The sequence below is a fragment of the Pongo abelii genome, chromosome 5 (assembly GCF_028885655.2).
Source record: "Pongo abelii isolate AG06213 chromosome 5, NHGRI_mPonAbe1-v2.0_pri, whole genome shotgun sequence".
Taxonomy (NCBI): Eukaryota; Metazoa; Chordata; class Mammalia; order Primates; family Hominidae; genus Pongo; species Pongo abelii.
Window position 1 is genome coordinate 160,692,789 of NC_071990.2, and position 20,748 is coordinate 160,713,536.

The 20,748-nt window shown below is 38.3% G+C and overlaps 1 protein-coding gene across 2 annotated transcripts in view; it reads right to left on the reverse strand.

Moving 5' to 3' along the window:
• Positions 1 to 20,748, reverse strand: part of RSPH3 (radial spoke head 3) — a 25,935-nt gene continuing 5,187 nt past the window's right edge. Inside the window, exons 2-9 of one of the 2 annotated variants that reach the window (XM_063725077.1) lie at positions 17,229 to 17,326; positions 16,543 to 16,630; positions 8,912 to 9,053; positions 6,332 to 6,477; positions 5,154 to 5,357; positions 3,390 to 3,552; positions 895 to 981; positions 1 to 486 (exon numbers count right to left, since the gene is read on the reverse strand). In XM_063725077.1, the coding sequence (XP_063581147.1) occupies positions 176 to 486; positions 895 to 981; positions 3,390 to 3,552; positions 5,154 to 5,357; positions 6,332 to 6,477; positions 8,912 to 9,053; positions 16,543 to 16,617 (1,128 nt within the window). In that variant the 5' untranslated portion in view covers positions 16,618 to 16,630; positions 17,229 to 17,326 and the 3' untranslated portion in view covers positions 1 to 175. The remainder of the gene's footprint in view (positions 487 to 894; positions 982 to 3,389; positions 3,553 to 5,153; positions 5,358 to 6,331; positions 6,478 to 8,911; positions 9,054 to 16,542; positions 16,631 to 17,228; positions 17,327 to 20,748) is intronic. The other variant, XM_024248630.3, reaches the window with a different exon arrangement.

Here is a 20,748-nt window from a genome sequence, read left to right on the forward strand (position 1 = left end):
TTTCATTTTCAAATTAGTTTTACTTTATCACATTTGATTGGCCCAGTCCATTACACAAAAAGACATACTGACTAAATACAACATAATTTCTATAACCTGAGGGGACTTGCACATCATTACCTGATTGCTTGCTGACTTGGCTGTTGATTGGTTTCATGACTTTGAAGCTTCCCTCCTATGACAATTCTTCCTCCCCTAAGGACTTCCTCATTGCTGTTTCTTCATCCTGCCCTAAGAGCTCTCTCTCTTCCATAAACTTCCTTTCTTGGGATGACCTTTTGTCATATGTTGTTCTTTGTAGGTACTCTCTGTCTAAAAGCAGCTCCTGTGTCTGTGACATGCTCTGCTCCGGGAATTCAGAGGCCTCCAGTGACTCTGTCATTGCTCCAGGACCACCAGGCTCATCCTCGGGTTCTGGAGACTGATGTGTGTCTTCCCCATGCTCATACATATACAGTCTCTTTTCAACCACCTCACGGATCAACACTGAAAAGTTAAATGTCCAGACATCACTACGATTTTCACATTATGGTATATTTCAGGAGTTACAATGCTGACTTATAGATAATTACAAAACCTTCAGGAAGCCTCATCTCTTTCCTATGTCATAACCTTTTTTGGAAGTCAGCATACTTCACACTTAATGCATTAAATATAAAATATATTCTGTTTTAACAGAGTATCATTTATAAAGTAATGACAAGATATTAATAGATAGCAAATTATAGAAGAGCCAAAAATAATATTGAGGGTAAAAATTTGCACTTTTATTAATACAATTGATATACTAAAAGTTTAAGTATTAGAACTGTAAAATTAATCTTTCTTTCAATTATTCAACTTATTATTTCTACTAAAAATTTTAGAGATGAATTTTTGGATAAAATAACTTACTGTCAAGCACTGTTCTTCCCACCATGCTACAGTCCATGGTTTTTTCAACTTCATTCATTAGCCATGGAAGAAATCCTACCTCAATATCTGTAATAAAAGAATTCATTGATTTTCATGTATTATCAGAGGAATAATGTGCTTTTCTCTTCATGTAATAGACTCATCAACATTGGTTTCTTAATATAAAATGTTAAGTAGATTCATACAGCATAACTTTTGCCATATTCCTTATATATGTTCTGGTCAGTTTCCTTTCTGTTGCATAAGTGATTTTTTTTTTTTTTTTTTTTGAGACAGAGTCTCACTCTGTCGCCCAGGCTGGAGTGCAGTGGCGCGATCTCTGCTCACTTCAACCTCCGCTTCCCAGGTTCAAATGATTCTCCTGCCTCAGCCTTCTGAGTAGCTGGGACGACAGGTGCACGCCATCACACCTGGCTAATTTTTGTGTTTTTAGTAGAGATGGGGTTTCACCATGTTGGCCAGGCTGGTCTCAAACTCCTGACATCGTGATTCACCCGCCTCGGCCTCCCAAAGTGCTGGGATTACAGGTGTGAGCCACCGCGCCTGGCCCAATATTTTAAGAACTATGAGGCCTTCCTTGGAGTCAAGGCATTTGGAGTTTCTTTCATAGGTGCAATCTGAGATGGATCAGGGAGGCAGGGGGAGGATGCGGGTTTGGGAGAACTCCAATCCAAATGCAATGCAAATCTGGGATTGAGCAATGCCAGGAAAATAAAGCCCCCACCTGAAGCCCAGGGCCTAATGGAAGGAGGCTGATCAGACTCAGAGAATGCAGGTGAGAGGGCATTTGAGGAGGCAGTCATCTAGAAATAGGTCAGAAACTAGCTGTTTCCATCAGTATTAAGTTTGTTCAAACTGAAATCTACTGTGTAAGCATTTTAAAAATATGGTCTATTACAATATACATTTTAAAGTTTCAAAATAGCATTTTTTGGGGCAGGCATCTAATTTTATTTTTCAATAGGATGAAATGGAGAGTGTGATAGAATATTTTATTCACTACTATAAATAATTTTTATCTCAGGTATGAATTTCATTTGCAAGCTTTTAAATGATCTATAACTTACTTTTTTGGTAATCTGTGATAGAAAAAAGGCTACCGGTCTCTCTGGCTAACAGTTAGAGGACAAGCTAGAGCGCAGGACAGCAGGATGATAGCCGAGAATGAACACTGGACTTGGAATCTGAGTTCCAAGTCAGTTTGAGGCCTAATATTTCCACTGCCTGAGGATTTGGGAGCAAGGCATTTAACTTCCCTGAGCTTCAGTTTCTATTTCTGAAAAAATGGGAATTCTATCTGACCTGTCTATCCTACAGGGTTATTGGGAGTATCAAATCATATCACCTATGAAAAATACTATGTATATTAATAATATTTGTTTGTGATCTGACCTCTTTGTATTGAATTGAATATGTAATCAGTGAAAATTAACATTACTAAGATGTGTCCCAAGATACTACTGGCCAACAAAATAGGACCTATACACCAAGCATGGTGGATGTAAGTGCTTTTCACCCTGAGGAAGGTAGGTGGTGGTGAGGACATGCAACTCTTCCTTTCCACTGGCTGAGCAGCTAGGAACGTGGGCTTTGAGGGGATACAGACAGACAGCTATCAGGCTATGGGCTCCCTAATGGCAGAGATCAGGGATCCTTCTTTTTCTCCAATACCAAACGTTGTCTGGAACAGGGTAAGGGCCTAACTAAATGAATAAATGACCTTGATAGCTGCCCTCAAAGGGTTTTTTATTTGAATAAGTCAGCTGAGAAAAAGTTAATAACAACTACTTATGCATACATAGGACTTTACAGTTTACACAGTTTCATATATTTTATGACTTAACTCCTAAATAATCCTTATTTCAGGCTGGGCACGGTGGCTCACGCCTGTAATCTCAGCCCTTTGGGAGGCCAAGGCAGGCGGATCACTTGAGGTCAGGACCAGCCTGGCCAACATGGCGAAACCCCGTCTCTACTAAAAAATACAAAAATTAGCTGGGCGTGGTAGCAGGTGCCTGTAATCCCAGCTACTCGGAAGGCTGAGGCAGGGAGAATTGCTTGAACCCGGGAGGCAGAGGTTGCAGTGAGCCAAGATCGTGCCAGTGCACTCCAGCCTGGGCAAAAGAAAGAGACTCTGTCTCAGAACAAAAAAAAAAATCCTCATTTCACACATGAAGAAACTGGAGGTCATCAAGCTAGCTAATGATAAAGCTGCAACCCAAACTGAAGTTTTCAATACCAAGTCCATATTTCTTTCTACTACACAAATGTTGCTTTGCAATAAACACTAATATCCTTAAATCAAGATCTTTAAAATACACATCTCATTAACAACTGTACTTACTTTAAACAACTAAAATTGACTTTGTGTCAGAAAGATTCCAATTCAAAATAAAAATGGACATAAGATAAATTTGAACCATTAAGAGGATGCTTATTACAACAGACTTAATCTAACAAAAATATCTACAAACCTCTTTCAATGGGATCATAAAAGTAGCCACTATCCCTGAGGCTGCCAAAAACAGACGGGAGAAGGTCAGCCAGGTAACGCTGTGCAAATGCTCGGGCGGCGATTTTTTGTGATGTCTCGTTGTGCTTGTGCACTATTTCCCACTGCTGTTTCTTACGCCGTTCCTGCCAAGAACGACACAGGTGGTTATTTAGCTCTTATGCCCTCCCCAAGTACTGAATCTAGTGAAGTTAATAAGTAGAAGAATCCAGACTTATCAAAAAATGGACAGAGGGTGTCTATTAAAGGTTCATATTTTTTATCAAAAGTTTAATGAATTTCAACAGCTAGTGGGTACTGAATTCAGGAAGTTATAAAAGATGGAATTTAAGGTAAAACATCTCACTATTCATTTCAAGTAAAATAATTTCAAGACATACATGCTTAACAGTATAGATGGTAGCAAAAAGATAATCACCACTATATGTATTTTAAATTAATATTATCATGAAATATTACTGGTAAGCCAGTGGGACAATGAATGAGTTCATTTGTAATAATTCCCCGAATTTGTAAAGCTGAATGGTTCTGAAGATTATGAAAGCCTCTTATTTTTTGTTGTTGCTTCCTTTAGACCATGTAATATTTATAAAGCAGATGAATCCTGTTCTCTACTCTCATGTGGAAGTGGGAGCATTAATATATTTTCGAATTAAATCTATTTTCAAACTTTAAACAAATATAAATCTAGGTGATTCTTGTATCCAGTTTTCCATAATATATTTCCAAACAGTAAATAAACAAATATTTTTTACACTTGATCTTAGCCAAAAGGCCGAGAAGCGATAACAAATATTTTTTGATAAAGATTTCACAACTAATTTCAACAGTTTATTTTGCCACAGTTTTTTTATATTTATAAATAAAGTCTTACTTTTGCACAATCCTTATTGTAAGCCCTATGCTCTTTACACAAGTAAGCATTCATCTTGGAATTAAAGTCCATTTGATAGATACTGAGTAGGATTTCCCAACGATTACACTATTTTTCATAGCATAGTAAGTTAGGCCCCTTGGGAATTTCTTCTTAACTGTTTCAGGTATTAAGACGCTACTTTATAATTCGTTCATCAGTATACAACAAAGGCTGACAGTTATTGCCAGAACCAGAAAGACTATCTTTTCTAGTGCTTCCTAACTGTAGACTACTGGCACATTAAAAAAAAACTGGATTGTAAACCTTTCCTTATTGAAGATTCTAAAAATCTAGAATCTGAAAAATATTCTATGAGAAACCAGATAGCTCTGGTGTGTCACTAAGGATATAATGAAGGGCCTGGTCACTGAGAAAAAGAATCAGAATTCTATCTAGATCCCCTGCTTCTTACCCACAGTCTCTCTCCAATACACTCACTTTTTCCTTCCTTCCATCTTTCTGCCTCCGACTTATGGCAAACCAACATACGTCTTTCTTTCTTTAGGACTCCTGATATTTAAGAGAGTCTTCCAACTGGGACACATGTAACTTAGGAATTTTCACTTCATTTAGAAACTTTTGGAAACTCAATTTAGGTATATTTATGTAAGCTGGAGTTTAAAAGATGTAATTCAGTCCATGAAAGATCTATGATCTATAAGAGAAACCTGAGCAAAAATATTATAGATCTTTTTCTAATATATTCCCAAAGATCTTTAGTTTTATGATATATCATCACATGTAATTTTGAACATAATATGCTAACTAGCCAAAAGACGGCCTAAGAAACAAAAATATAATTATATATACTTTTTCTTCTCGGTGTCGCCTCTCTTGCTCTTCAAGTCGTTGAACTTCAGCACGTTCACTATTCCGTAGTTCTTCATACTCACGCTGACTGGCCCGCAGGTTAGCCAGCTCTTCTTCTTCCATTACTTCCAGAAGAGACTGCTCAATTGTCTTCCCCACCAAAACTTCTAACACTGGTTTAACTTCAAGATCAAAGTCAAAGAGCTTAAACATACAAAATAAAGCAAACTTAAAATTTTAATTATGAATCGAATGCTCAACAAAAATATAATATTCTTAGCAATAACAAGATATTATTTATTAAGTGTCTCCTGTGTGCCAGACACTGTGCTGGTGCTTTATTCATGGTTTCTAATCCTCAAAATGAACAATATTTTGTTTACAGGCAAAAATCTGTTAAGTCAAAGTTATGAAAAAAATCTATGCATTCATCAAAATGAACCCTGACACTGAAGAGAAATATCCTTGTCTGTCTTATTCTTTGCCTTTTCTGTTTGATTTTTACTTATTTTTAAATAACAGTTTGATGAATGAAGGAACAAGAATGAGAGATATTTTGGTGATTCATTGCTAGGATTTATAGGCAAATATAACTTTCAGGTAGCTTCTGAAGATTTATTTTATTTCCCAATTTCAATGACAGTTCTTTCAAGTTCCCACAAGTATTAAAACTCACTTAGGTCATTATGAACATAATCATTGCCTTCTCTTCTTCAATTTCATAAACAGGCCTATTTATGCATTCCACACTGATAGAAAAATGTAATTATTAAAAAAATTTTTTTAAAATGAGAGGGTATCTTTACAAAAGTTATATAATCCACAAGCAACTAATTGTGGAATCTTTTATACCAGGGATATTATTTTTCCTGATTTAGTACAAATCTATCTTAAATATACACATTAAGCGAGCATATAAACAAACAAAAATCAAATGTGGAAATATTCTAAAAACATTTCAAATGATTTTGTTTTTAATCAGCAAAGAAATCATAACATGGAATTTTAAAACATTTCTGAGTACTATATGATAAAACCATTATAGATAATATCTGGAAAGAAATCCAAGAAGTAGAATCTGATTGTGAAGTGGTTCTTGCTCATATTAAGCATTATCTACACCTAACTTTACCTCACTTATAAAGATTATAGAGGGAAGCCCACAGGATGTACTGTACCTCTCCTTCTAGTATTTGGGTGGCCACATCTTTGCCAGTTTTGGCAGGAATAAAGAGTGGTGTTGGTGGTCTGTCCAAAAATGCATCTGTTTGGCATTCCATATCAACTTCTATTATGCGATCAGCAATTTCTTCAAGGTATAATTCTAAGAAGAATATCATATATATTGAGTTTAAAATTCTGGTCTAAGGCCGGGCATGGTAGTTCATGCCCATAATCCCAGCACTTTGGGAGGCCGAGGAGGGTGCATTACTTGAGGTCAGGAGTTTGAGACCAGCCTGGCCAACATGGCAAAACCCCATCTCTACAAAAAATACAAAAATTAGCTGGGCGTGGTGGTGCGTGCCTGTGGTCCCAGCCACTCGGGAGGCTGAGGTGGGAGAACTGCTTGAACCTGGGAGGTGGAGGTTGCAGTGAGCCAAGATCGTGTCACTGTACTATAGCTTGGGCAACACAGTGAGACTGTCTCAAAGAAAAAAAATTCTGGTCTATTTCAAGCATATATGTGTATTTGAAATTTTAGCTCCTTCAAAGCATATTTAAATGAATCAGAAAATAAGTATTAGAATAAAAGTGCTCAAATGTAGGGCTTACCTCACCTACTGAACTAAGAGTTTTTAAATATTTGGAAGACCATAGATAGAGTTAGGCTAGAACATTTACTGAATGTCTAGAAAGCACTGAGCTTTGTATTGGAACTAAAGAAGAACATGAGACTGTAGATGTGTATAAGATGCAGAGTACAACAGCGGATAAAAAGTCAATTTTATATATATATATATTTGAGTCCTAAGATAGTAAACATACAAAGATTTGAAAATTCCTGTATATTTAAAAAAATCATGTTCCAAGCCACCAGGTTATTTGATGTTCCCTCTGCACTACAGATTATAAACAGATGTATGAAAACAAATTTCATGTTAGGAGTAATTTATATGAGGCAGGGGTAATGTGGTATCAAGCAAAGAACATGAGCACTAGAGTCAGATGTTGGGCATAGGACTTGGCCAAGTCATGTCCTCTCTGGGCCTCAGTTTCTTCATCTGGAAAATGGGCTATAACTACCTGTCACACAGAATCTTTGTAATAAGGAAGGAAATACACAGATAAAGGACCTGGTTCAGTCTCTGAGGAAATATCCAAAAAAAGCTGGCTGCTATTATATCACTTAATATTCTGATGGTATAAAGAAACATGAAAACTTAGCTCTTTGGCTAATGACAGCCATACACTCATTCCAGACTTGGCCTAAAGGCAGGGGTTAAAGCATGGAATGGTCCCTTTTGCCTTTACCATGCAGAAATAATCCTGATGGATCCACTCACCATCTTGGAAGGGTACAAAGTGAACCTTAAGTAGTGACAGTGGTCCAAGGAAAACACCAAGCACTGTCTGATGACCAAGATGCTGTCAACAACACAGCTAGACCCTATAGGACCAGGTAAGCCTCTACAGCTGAGCACAGCGAGACAAGTATGCAAATCCTGGCACCTGTCTCAGGGGTGCCTGTGTGGCCCTGGGGAATGTGCACAGCGACAGAACCAGAGGACAGAAGAGGCTGGTGTGAGAGGCAGATGACTCAGATGGGAGTGGGTTTATTCCTCTCAAAAGACAAACAAAATGACAAAATAGAACCATATTGCTCTCCTTTCCTGTAAGTCCTAATGAAAAGAACAGTGATTCATGTTGGGCTATGAGAAAGAATCCCAGTTTAAGAACAGAATATGTGAAAAGGTCTAAGAGAGAATTTGGTCACAAAATTATTTGTTTATTTGTTGCCCAGGCTGAGTGCAGTGGTGTGATCATAGCTTACTGCAGCCTTGAAATCCTGGGCACATATGATCCTTCTGCCTTAGCCTACTGAGTAGTTGGAATTACAGGTGTGCACCACCATGCTCAACCAATTTTAAACTTTTTTGTAGAGATGTGGTCTTTCGTCTCCAACTCCTGGGCTCAAGTGATCCTCCTGCCTTGCCTCCCAAAGTGGTGGGATTATGGATGTGAGCCACTGTGCTTGGCCAAAATTCTTTTTTTTTTTTTAAACCCCATCCCACACTTCCAGCCATATCCACTATGATGATAGTATATAGTCTATGTATTTCTTTCTCTCTCTCTCTCTCTTTTTTTTTTTTTTGAGATGGACTTTTGCTCTTGTTGCCCAGGCTGGAGTGCAATGGTGCGATCTCGGCTTACTGCAACATCCGCCTCCCGGATTCAAGCGATTCTCCTGCCTCAGCCTCCCGAGTAGCTGGGATTACAGGTGACCACCACCATGCCCAGCTAATTTTTGTATTTTTAGTGGAGACAGGGTATTTCACCACATTGGCCAGGCTGGTCTTGAACTCCTGACCTCAGGCGATCTGCCCACCTCGGCCTCCCCAAGTGCTGAGATTACAGGCGTGAGCCAGCACATCCAGCCTAGTCTATGTATTTCTTTAATGAAGGAACTTCCCTATCATGTGATCGGGGAAGTATCAGCACAGGAGAGGCATAAATAATACAAAGACCAAATAAAAATGAACTGACATAGACAACTGAGTAAACCAAGAGGACACAATGCCAAGGGCACAGTCACACACCTGTTTGCACATCGACATGCTTTCTGCCTTCCACAGGTTCAGGTGTTTGTGGTCTGAGCTGCTCTTGGGCTTGTTTTCTGGCAAGAGCCCTCTTCCTAGCCTCCCGTTGTCTCTGGAGCTCTACAGAATCAGGCTGTCCGAGCTAACAGTGATAGAAAATACTTCTAGAATTTAGAAAATATTTATTAAAGCATACAGGAACTGCCACACTCCAAAAGCAATTCCTGAGTAGTATAAAGGCATTTGTCATAATGTTTCCTGATTATCAGTAACTTCATTAAAAGTGTATTGGTACTTTGTCAGATAATTACAAAGATGTTTGACAAAGCATAAAAGTAACTTCAAAGTATGGCTGTTAACTGGAATATATGGGTGCACAATCCTATCTATATATTTACAAAAATAATAAAAACATTTCCTTTTTAATTTATTCATTGACCTGCTGATCATTCAGGAGCATGCTGTTTAATTTCTATGTATTTTTGTAGCTTCCAAGATTCCTCTTATTATTGATTTCTAGTTTTACTTCATTGTGGTCAGCAAAGATATTCGGTATGATTTCTACTTTTTTGAATTTGTTCAGACATGTTTTGTGGCCTAAGATATGGACTATTCTGATGAATGATCCATGTGCTGAAGAAAAAAATATGTGTACTCTGCATAAGATGGATAAAATGTTCTATAAATATCAGTTAGTCCTAATAGGTCTAGTGTGAAGTTTAACACTAATTTTCTTTTCTTTCTTTTTCTTTTTTTCCTGATTTTCTGTTTGGATTATCTATTCATTACTGAGAATGGGTTATTAAAGTCTCCTAATATTATTGCGGTCTATCTCTCCCTTTAGATCTATTCATGTTTGCTTTATATAGTTGGGAGCTCTGGTGTTGGGTGCATGAATATTTATCATTGTTACATCCTCTGGCTGAACTGATCACTTTATTATTACAGAGTGACCATGTTTCTTTTTACAGTCTTTGATTTGTAGTTTATCTGATGTAAGTATACTCATGCTCTTTTTTGGTTTCTAGTTGCATGGAAAATCTTTTTCCATCCATTTACTTTCAGTCTATGTGTGTCTCTGTAGGTGAAGTGGGTTTCTTGTAGGAGCATGTAGTTGGGTCTCATTTCTTTATCCAATCAGCTATTCTATGCCTTTTAATTGGAGAACCGAGTCCTCTTACATTCAGTGTTATTACTGATAAAGCAAGGACTTACTACTACCATTCTGTTGCTTATTTTCTTGTTGTTTTGTATCTCCTTCCTTCTTTATTGTCTTTCTTTGTGTTAAGTGACTTTATCTGGTAGTATATTTTAGTTTGTTGCTTTTAATTTTTGGTGAATCTTTTACAGATTTTTGCATTGTGGTTACCATGAGGCTTACAAAAAACAGATATAACAAGTTGTTTGCAGAGATGACAACTTATCTTAGATCACAAAGAACAGAAGCAAAGAAAAAAAGAAAAAAAATTCTACACTTTAACTCCATCCCCCCACATACTTTTAGTTGTCTCATTGCACATATTTTTATATTACCTAACTCTTAACAGGTTGCTGCAGCTATTACTGTTTTTGATAGTTGTCTTTTGGGCCTCAGTAGAATTATGAGTGGATTGCATACCACAGTTATCGTATGAGAGTATTCTAGGTTTGTCTATGTACTTAATTTAACCAGTAAGTGTCATACCTTCAAATGTTTTATTTTGGCACATTAGTGTTTTTTGTTGTTGTTGTTCAGGCTGAAGAATTCCCTTCAACATTTCTTGTAAGATGGACGTGGTGGTGCTGAATTTGCTCAGCTTTTATTTGTCTAGGAAAGACTATCTCTCCTTCATATCTGAGGGATAACTTTGTGGATACAATATTCTTAGATGATTTTTTTTCTTTCAGCACTTTGAGACTGTCACCCCAGTCCCTCCTGGTTATCTCACTCCCTCTTGGCCTGTACAGTTTCCATCGAGAAGTCTGCTGCCAGATGGATTGGAGCTCCTTCGTGTATGTTATTTGCTTCTTTTCTCTTGCTGCTTTTGGGATTCTTTTTTTCTCCTTGACCTTTGAGAGCTTGATTATTCTATGGGGTATTATTTGGGGTGAATCTGTTTGGTATTCTCTGACCTTCCTGTACCTGGATATCTATTTCTTTCTCAAGTTTTGGAAAGTTTTCTGTTAGTATTTCTTAAAACAAGCTTCCCACTCCTTGCTCTTGCTCAATTCCCTCTTGAACACAAGTAATTCTTAGCTTTGATCCTTTGGGGTAATTTTCTGTATCTTGTAAGCAGTCTTTGTTTCTTCTCATTCTTTTTTCTCCTCAGACTGTGTATTTTCAAATAGTCTGTCTTTGTCTTCATGTTCACTGATTCTTTCCTCTGCTTGATTCATTCTGTTGTTGAAAGCCTCTAATAAATTTTTCAGTTCAACAAATATATTACTCAGCTCCAAGATTTCTGCTTGATTTTTAAAAATTATTTCAATCTCTTTGTTAAGTTTCTCTAACAAATTCCAAAATTGCTTTCTGTGTTATCTTAGACATCACTGAATGTCCTTAAGACTGCTATTTTGAATTTTTGGTCAGAGAGCTCACATCCTGCCATCTCATTAGGGCCAGTTACTGATTCCTTGCTTTGTCCCTTTAGGTAGGTCATGGTTCCCTGTTTGCTGTTGTTTCATGTGGATGTATGTCTATGTCTCTGCACTGAATGATTATTTAGTCCAGTCTAATCTGTTTGGCTTGTTTTGCTTTTTATTGGATATATTTTCTTAGAGATCTTTCTTTTTTTTTTTTTTCCTTTTTTTTGAGACAGAGTCCCACTCTGTCACCCTGGCTGGAGTGCAGTGGTGTGATCTTGGCTCACTGCAACCTCTGCCTCCTGGGTTCAAGCAATTCTCCTGACTCAGCCTCTCAAGTAGCTGGGATTACAGGTGCCTACCACCACAGCTGGCTAATTTTTGTATTTTTAGTAGCCATGGGGTTTCATCATATTGGTCAGGCTGGTCTCAAACTAATGACCTCAAGCGATCTGTCTGCCTCGGCCTCCCAAAGTGCTGGGATTACAGGTATGAGACACTGCGCCCCGCCAAAGATCCTTTATCACCAGATTACTGCCTCCTTTTTGGATTTACGTGGTGCCTTAAGGCCAGGTTCACCTGGCTCTAGTAAATGATCAGAGCACTGCCCATCCTGAATGGGGGAGGTCCCAAAGGGGATACACTGGTAGTGTGACTGGCTAGGTGTTTGTGCCCAGGGGACCGGTACAGTGTTATCTCCTACAGTGTGGTGCTGCTGAACAGCCACTCTGATTTGGTGTTTCTTTTGGTTGAGTTATACAGCAGAGTGTCCAGGGCTGGGGATGGTAGTCTCACCTCCCCATTTTGTCTTTGGCTGTACTCAGACATATTTCTCTCTTCAGGAACTCATGATGCTTCTTGTGGGTTGAATTTCCTGCCAGGAAACCCAACATGGTAGGGAAACTAGTTGTCCACCTTGATCTTTTTCCAGTGCAGAAATCACAAGTCAGAGATAAATCCTTGTGATGGTTAATACTGAGTGTCATTTTGACTGGATTGAAGGATACCAAGTACTGATCCTGGGTGTGTCTCAGGGTGTTGCCAAAAGAGACTATCATCTGAGTCAGTAGGCTGGGAAGGGCAGACCCACCCTTAATCTGGGTGGGCACAATCTAATCAGCTGCCAGAGTGGCTAGAATATAAGCAGGCAGAAAAATATGAAAAGAGAGACTGGCCTAGCCTCCCTGCCTACATCCTCCTCCTGTGCTGGATGCTTCCTGCCCTTGAACATTGAACTCCAAGTTCTTCAGTTTTGGAAACTGGACTGGCTCTCCTTGCTCCTCAGCCTGCAGATGGCCTATTGTGGGACCTTGTGATTGTGTGACTTAATACTTAATAAACTCTCCTTTATATATATATCTATTCCATTAGTTCTGTCCCTCTAGAGAACCCTAAATCAATCTTCCACATCCTTAGTGCCAGGCAGACTAGAAGGAGAGATACTGTAGACATGAACGACTGATTCTCCTACCATCTCCTTGAAGCTTTTTCACTTTTCCGTAGCCCTGGGAACTGCTTCCTCCTTCTACCTGAGCTCTAGAATATTGCTGGTGGTAATCTTGGCACTGTACATTTGTTCTTGATTTTCTTTTGCAGGGGGAGTGAAGCCAGCCTGCTTCTATGCTGCCATTTTGGAACTCCTGAAAAATATTTTCACTGGATTAGAATTAAAGCTTGATAGTTCTTTCCTTTAAGGACTTGAAAAATATTGTGCCACTTTCTTGTCTCCACATTTTAGGTAAGAAATCCACTGCCATTTAAATCATTGTTCTCCTTTAGCTAACGTGTAATTTCTTTCTGGCTGATTTAAAAATGTTTTGTTTTTAATTTTCAAAAGTTTGATCCTGATTTGTCTCGGGTAGATTTCTTTGGGTTTATCTGCATGCGGGGGTCACTTGGCTTCTTGGATCTGTAGGCCTTTTGCCAAATTTGTGGAATTTTCAATCATGATTTCTTCAAATATTTTTCTATCTCATAGTTTTCCTCCTCTCCTTCTAGGATTCCAACAACATGAATGTAAATCTTTGTGATTGTTCTTCAGCTCTCTCAGGCTTTTTTTTTTTTTTTTTTTTTTTTTTTGTCTATTTTCTCTCTGTTCAGCTGGATAACTTCCATTCTTCATTGATTTTTCTTCAAGTTCACTGATTGTTTCCTATGTCATTTCCAATGTACTACTGAGTCCATCCAGTGAGTTTTTTATTTTAGTTATTGTATTTTTCAGTTCTATAAGTTTCCATTTGGTTCACTTTTGTATCTTGTATTTCTTTGCTAAGATTTTTTTTATTTGTTTCAAGACTGTCTATAATTGTTCACTTTTCATTGAAACATTTTTGATTGTTGCTTTAAAATCCTTGTCAGGTAATTCCCACATCTAAGTCATCTTGGTTTTGTCATTTCTTGATTGTCGTTTCTCATGCAAATTGTGACTGTCCTGATTCTTGTATGATGAATGATTTTTGTTTGTATCCTGGCTATTTTGGGTATTATATTTTAAGACTTTGGATCCTATTTAATTTTTCAGTAGGAAGTCACCCTTTTTGTTTCAGTGCACAAGCCTGAGTGGGGTTGGAAGTTCAACTTCCTGCTGGGCCCCACTGACACCACCTCAACAAAAGCAGAGGGTCAACTTGTACCAACACATTGGTGCCAGGTGGGGGTGGTAGTTCAGCTCCTTTCTAGGCTCTGTTGACACTGGTGGTGGTGTCGGGGGAGTGCAGCATTGACTAGCACTGCCTCATACCACCTTGTTATTGCCAGATAGGACTGCAATTCAGCTACCCACTGGGTTTGCTGGCACCACCCCAGAAAGAGTGGGGCACTGACTTGTGCCATCTCCTACTACCTCATTGGTACTGGGTGAAGGTGAAAGTTTAGCTTCCTGCTCCATCCATGTTGATACCACCTCAGTGGGAGAAGCAGGGAACCCCTGGAGGTTCTAATGCAGGAGCTCCAGGATAGGGTTGAAGCGTATATACATACATACATACATACATATATATATGTTTAATAAGTTAACCATTGCTTCAGACTAATAGATGTTCCCCAACTTATGTGGTTTATGATTTTTCAGCTTTATGATGATACAGAAGTATCCACAGAAAATGTACTTTGAATACTCATACAACCATTCTATTTTTCACTTTAATATTTCATAAATTATATGAGACATTCAGTACTTTATTATAAAATAGGCTTTGTGTTAGATGATTTTTCCCAACTGTAAGTGTTCTGAGCACTTTTTTTTTTTTTTTTTTTGGAGACAGGGTCTCGTTCTGGGAACATACCTACACTTGATCTTAGCCAAAAGGCCAAGAGGCGATTCTGGGAACATACCTTAGGTGGGTTCTTCACATCCCTCATTTGACATTCAACAACATTCTCTCTAATGTGGATTTGAATGCTATTATTCATTTTTAACTTCTTTTTAATCACATATTTCTTGATACTCTCTGCCTCAGACTCCAATTCAGGCACACTGAGCTTCCCTCAATTCCTTAACATTCTAGGTTGTATTTTTGTTTTTGTTTTTGTTTTTTGAGACAGGGTTTCCCTCTGTCACCCAGGCTGGAGTGCAGTGGTGTGATCAGAGCTCACTGCAGCCTTGTCCTCCTGGGCTCAGTCAATCCTTCTGCCTCAGCCTCCCAAGTAGCTGGGACTACAGGGGCGTGCCACCATGCTCAGCTAATTTTTGTGGGTTTTTTTTTTTTTTTTTGTAGAGACAGGGTTTTGCCACATTGCCCAGGCTGGTCTCAAGTGCCTGGGCTCAAGTGATCTGCCCACCTTGGCCTCCCAAACTGCTAGGATTACAGGCATGAGCCACCACGCCTGGCCTCTGAGCATATTTAAGGTAGGCTACGCTACGCTACGGTGTTTGGCAGGTTTGGTGTTTTAAATCCATTTTCAATGTTCAGTGGGTTTATTAGGACATAACCTCATCGTAAGTAGAGAAGTATCTCTATCACCATCTTGTATTAGGCACTTAAATGTCATATACTGTTTATACATTCACTTGTATTTCATTTCTGTGCCAAGAACTCACCACCCTTAATATCACACCATGTCTTACTCATCTCCGTATCCTAGGTACCCAGAACAGGGCCTAAAACTCAATAAATATTTGTTGAGTGAATTAAAGAAGCAGAATTCAGACTTTTTGATTAAATAATGATAATTGTATTAGATTATGAGATAATCTAAACAAATCTAGATGCAATAGACAAGCGCTACTCAAAATGTGGGCCTCTGGCTAGTGTCTATAAACTATTTTAACTGGTCTGTAACAATTTAAGTACAGAAATTGAGAGTAAAAGTTTAGAAATGTTTAGAATGGCAGAGTTCTGTTGAATCTAATGAAAAATTGGGGCTTTTTTTTGTTTTTTTGAGATGGAGTCTCGCTCTGTCGCCAGGCTGGAGTGCAGTGGCGCGATCTCGGCTCACTGCAACTTCCGCCTCTCGGGTTCAAGCAATTCTCCTGCCTCAGCCTCCCAAGTAGCTGGGACTACAGGCAAGTGCCACTACGCCCAGCTAATTTTTGTACTTTTAGTAGAGACGGGGTTTCACCATGTTGGCCAGAATGGTCTCGATCTCCTGACCTCGTGATCCACCCGCCTCGGCCTCCCAAAGTGCTGGGATTACAGGCATGAGCCACCGTGCCCGGCCAATTGGGGCTTTTTTTTTTAGCTAATTCCTTTTTTGTGGTAAAATACACATAATGTAAAATTTATCACCTTAACCATTTTTAAGTATAAAATTCGGTGGTATTAATTAAATTCACATTGTTCTATCACTGTCACCATCCTCTATCTCCCGAACTCTTTTCACCTTGCAAAACTGAAACTCTACACTTATTAAACAATAACTCCCTCCCTGGCCCCCTCATCCCCCAGCTCCTGGAAACTGTCACTGCGCTTCTATTTGTATGTCTTTTTAAAAATTTCATTTTTATAGTAATTCATCTTTATTTTATGAATGTTTTAGTCTGCAATGGATTAGAAATTAACACAAAGAAACTGATCCTTCCCCATAGATAATGTGAGAACACGGTGTTAGACTATTCAAACTGAACTTACCAGTGGCCCTGTCTGGAGTGCATAAGTGTTGCCTCGAATTACCCTTCTGTCATACATTATGTTTCCATAACGCATAGGTTCTTCATCTCTGTAAAACAGATAATTCTGTATAACCACTTTAATAGAGTATTGGTATCTATGAAGTAGCTCATTTTCAATAGGATTTAGACTAAAATCAATATATTTTAAGAAAATAAATTTCTGTTTTAGTGTGGTCCATAAAATAAGGAGGTAAATGGATAAATTTGTGTAATGCTTCCTATATGCCAGGTCCTTCACGTACATTATTTTATTTATTATTCACAATAAGCTGCGAGTTGGGAACTATGATTCCTTTTTCAGAAGGGGAAACAGACTCAGGAATCTGCCCAAGGTCACCTTGCTAGTAAGTGGCAGGGCTAGATTTAGGTTGTAAATCTGTATGACTTTAGTAAATATGAAAATGGCCCATTTGAAAAGGGGCCTTCTTTAAAGTACTGAAAAAAGTTTGATTCAAAGATTGAAAAGTTACACTAATAAAAAAATGAGGCTTAAAAATTAAGTCAATTTTCTCATTGTTCTTTAAACACAAATATATTTTTTAAAGTAATTGTTTAAAATGTTAATAAAATTTTCCAGCCTGGCCAACATGGTGAAATGCTGTCTCTACTAAAAATACAAGATTAGCCAGGCCTGGTGGCCCGCACCTGTAATCCCAGCTGCTCCGGAGCCTGAGGCATGATAATGGTTTCAGCCCAGGAGGCAGAGGTTGCTGTGAGCTGAGATTGGGCCACTGAACTCCAGCCTAGGAGACAGAGAGAGTTTGTCTCAAAAAAAAAAAAAAAAAACATATATATATACACACACATATATATACACATATATATACATATATACACATATATACATATATATACATATATATTAATTTCAGGGATCAGAATGATTGCTAGTAAAAAATACAAAAACCCAGTTGATACTTTCATTCAAAGTTATTTCAATTATATATTGCTTATAGCTAAGACATTAACATTGCCCTACACCAATAACAGTACTCTATGGGAAATGATTCTGAGTAGGGTATAAGTTGCTTTTTTATCATATATTGAAGCCACTATTGAACATTCTAACATGTTTCATTGCTTGTATTAATTGATCTCTGGGCAGTGTTAAGCCCAGCTGGCCACTCCTTCACTGAAGCATTCTCTTTCCTAGGCCTCTGTGTTACCACCATAATCTTCTGATTGTTTTTCTACTACTTCTCTAACACCTTTTTCTTAGCCTTTGTTTGCAGTTCCTCCCATACTGGAGGATTTCCTCTGGGCTCAGCCTTCTCTTGTCCTTAGTTGACCTCATCCATTTTCAAGACTTCAGTTATAATCCATATACCTAAAACTCTTAATTTTTATTTTTAGCTGAGAACTCTTCTCAACTCTAGGCATATCCAGTTGCCCAATGACATCTCACTATGTTATCTGGAAGGCAACCTCAAAATTGAACTAATTATCACTCTCCCATTCCAGCTCATTACTTCTTCAGTGTTTCCTGTTTCATTAAATGGTACTACTAACCACGTAGTTGGCTTAAAATAACACATTTATTCTCAGAATTCTGCAGTTTAGATGTCCAAAATGGGTGTCAACAGGGCTGCACTCCTCCTGGAGGTCCTGGGGAGAATGTTTCTTTGCCTTTTCCAGCCTCTAGAGACTGCCCTCGTTCCCTGGCTTGTGGTCACCTTCCAGTCAGCATTTGTGTGATTCTGACCTTTGCTTCTAATGACACATCTCCTTCTATGACTCAGACTCCTGTGCCTTCTTCTTTCACTTTTTTATTATTTTTATTTTTTTTGAGACAGAGTCTTGCTCTGTCGCCCAGGCTGCACTGCAGAGGCGCAATCTTGCCTCACTGCAAGCTCCGCCTCCCGGGTTCACGTCATTCTCCTGCCTCAGCCACTCGAGTAGCTGGGACTACAGGCGCCTGCCACCACGCCCCGCTCATTTTTTTTTTTTGTATTTTTTTGGTAGAGACGGGGTTTCACCGTGTTAGCCAGGATGGTCTCTATCTCCTGACCTCGTGATCCGCCCACCTTGGCCTCCCAAAGTGCTGGGATTACAGGCGTGAGCCACCGCGCCCATTCTTCTTTCACTTTTAAGGCCCCACTGTGATTCTACTGGGCCCACCTGGATAAGCCAGGCTAATTTCCCATCTCAAGATCTCCCATCTCAGGATCCTTAATGTAATCACATCTCAAAGTCCCTTTTACCACATAACATGTTCACAGGTTCTGGGGACTAGGAAGAGGACATCTTTGGGGAATCATTATTCTGCCCACTACAGTGATTTTAAACCTTATTTGATCTGAGTAAAAATAAAAATAAAAAAAAGGTATGTTCTAAGGTTTTAATTCATTTGCATTAAAAATGTTATTTTATTAGAAGGGTTATATATCCTTTACCAAAGGATTTGTAAAATGAGGATGTCATTATCACAATTGTCTTTTGACACATGCCTAAAGGTGAATTTAATGGCGTTTATGATCACCCAACTACCAAGAAATACATAAAAGATGTATTACATTCTCTTGTTTGTAAATGAGAAGACTAGTATTCAAATGTTCTCTTTCAGCTTTATAATCCTATGAAAAGGTGGAAGTTCTTGATTCACATTAGACTTGTGTTAAATTTCTAGACCCTTTCAAAGGAAAAATCAGATACTCCCATTTCTGTATTTGTGTAGCTGACTTCTCATTCCCAAACTTCACAGCTTTCCAATTAAGTTTCATTTTTTGGTTTCAGCCCAGTTATATATACCTAATCAAGATAATTTGGAACCTTGACTCCCTTCAATCATAAGTTAGTTATCCATTCCAGCCATGTGTCATCTGAAAAACTGAAGATTTATCCAGTTCAACATAAAATTTTGAACAGGAAAGAACTAAACGACATTCTAGGATAGAGACAGATTGACACAAAAGCATACTCTTTTTGGATATAGTCATTTAGTTACTCACCAGCAAGTACTAAAAGTACTGCTGTGGTTTGGATGTGGTTTGTCATCCCCACTAAAACTCACATGGAAATTTAATTTCCAATATGGCAGTGTTGGGAAGTGGGGCCTAGTAGGAGGTGTTTGGAACATGGGTGGATCCCTCATGAATGGCTTGGCACCAGTTCTCACAGTAGTGAGGGAACTCTTACTCTCAAGAGACTGGATTAAGTTCTCACAGGACTAGTTCCAGAGACAGCAAGTTGTTACAAAATGAGGTACTTCCTCCTGTTTGGCCACTTCCCACGGATCTGCTTCCCCTTTGACCTTCTCCATCATGTTATGAAACAACAAGAAAAGCCTTCACTAGAAGGCAAGCAGATGCCAGCACCATGCTCTTGTACTTCTCAGTCTGCAGAGCTGTGAGCTAAATACATCTCTTTATAGACTATCCAGTTTCAGATACTCTGTTAGAGCAACATAAAATGGATTAAGACAAGTACTCTCATGAACACTTTTTTTTTTTTTTTTTTTGAGATGGAGTTTCGCTTTGTTGCCCAGGCTGGAGTGCAGTGGCGTGATCTTGGCTCACTGCAACCTCCGCCTTCAGGGTTTAAGCGATCCTCCTGCTTCAGCCTCCCAAGTACCTGGGATTACAGGCACATGCCACTATGCCCGGCTACTCTCCTGAACACTTAAAAAATATTTTATTCATAAGGATATCAGAGGAGAATATTATCCTTACCCATAAGCAAATTATGGATAAAATATCAGTTTTTTATCAATTAGGATATCAATGATTATGATTTGTAAGATACTACTTCCTCAAAATTGAGATTTTTCTGTCTTGTTCATTACTCAGATATACTAATCAACTAATCAACAGATTACTTCAATATACTAATCAACTATCAAAAAAGTTGTTCCTAATGAACCACCATTGATTCTTGTTTCTAATCTGTTGGTCTGATTGGATAGTAATGATTTGTAAGCAACCACTCAAAGGCATCAGAAAGTGTTTTTGGAAGGATTAGGAAATTTTAAAATTGAATCCTTTTCTAACATAAATGATCACTCTTCAAATTTAAATTTTCTATTTTAGTTTTCTTACAGTGATAGACATCTCTTATAAAAAAAGAATTTGTTAGAACAAGATAATTATGAATTTAGAAAGAGCGTTTGAAATAAGCATCAATAATTACATTGTTGATGTTCAATCATCAATTCGACAATTCGTATTAA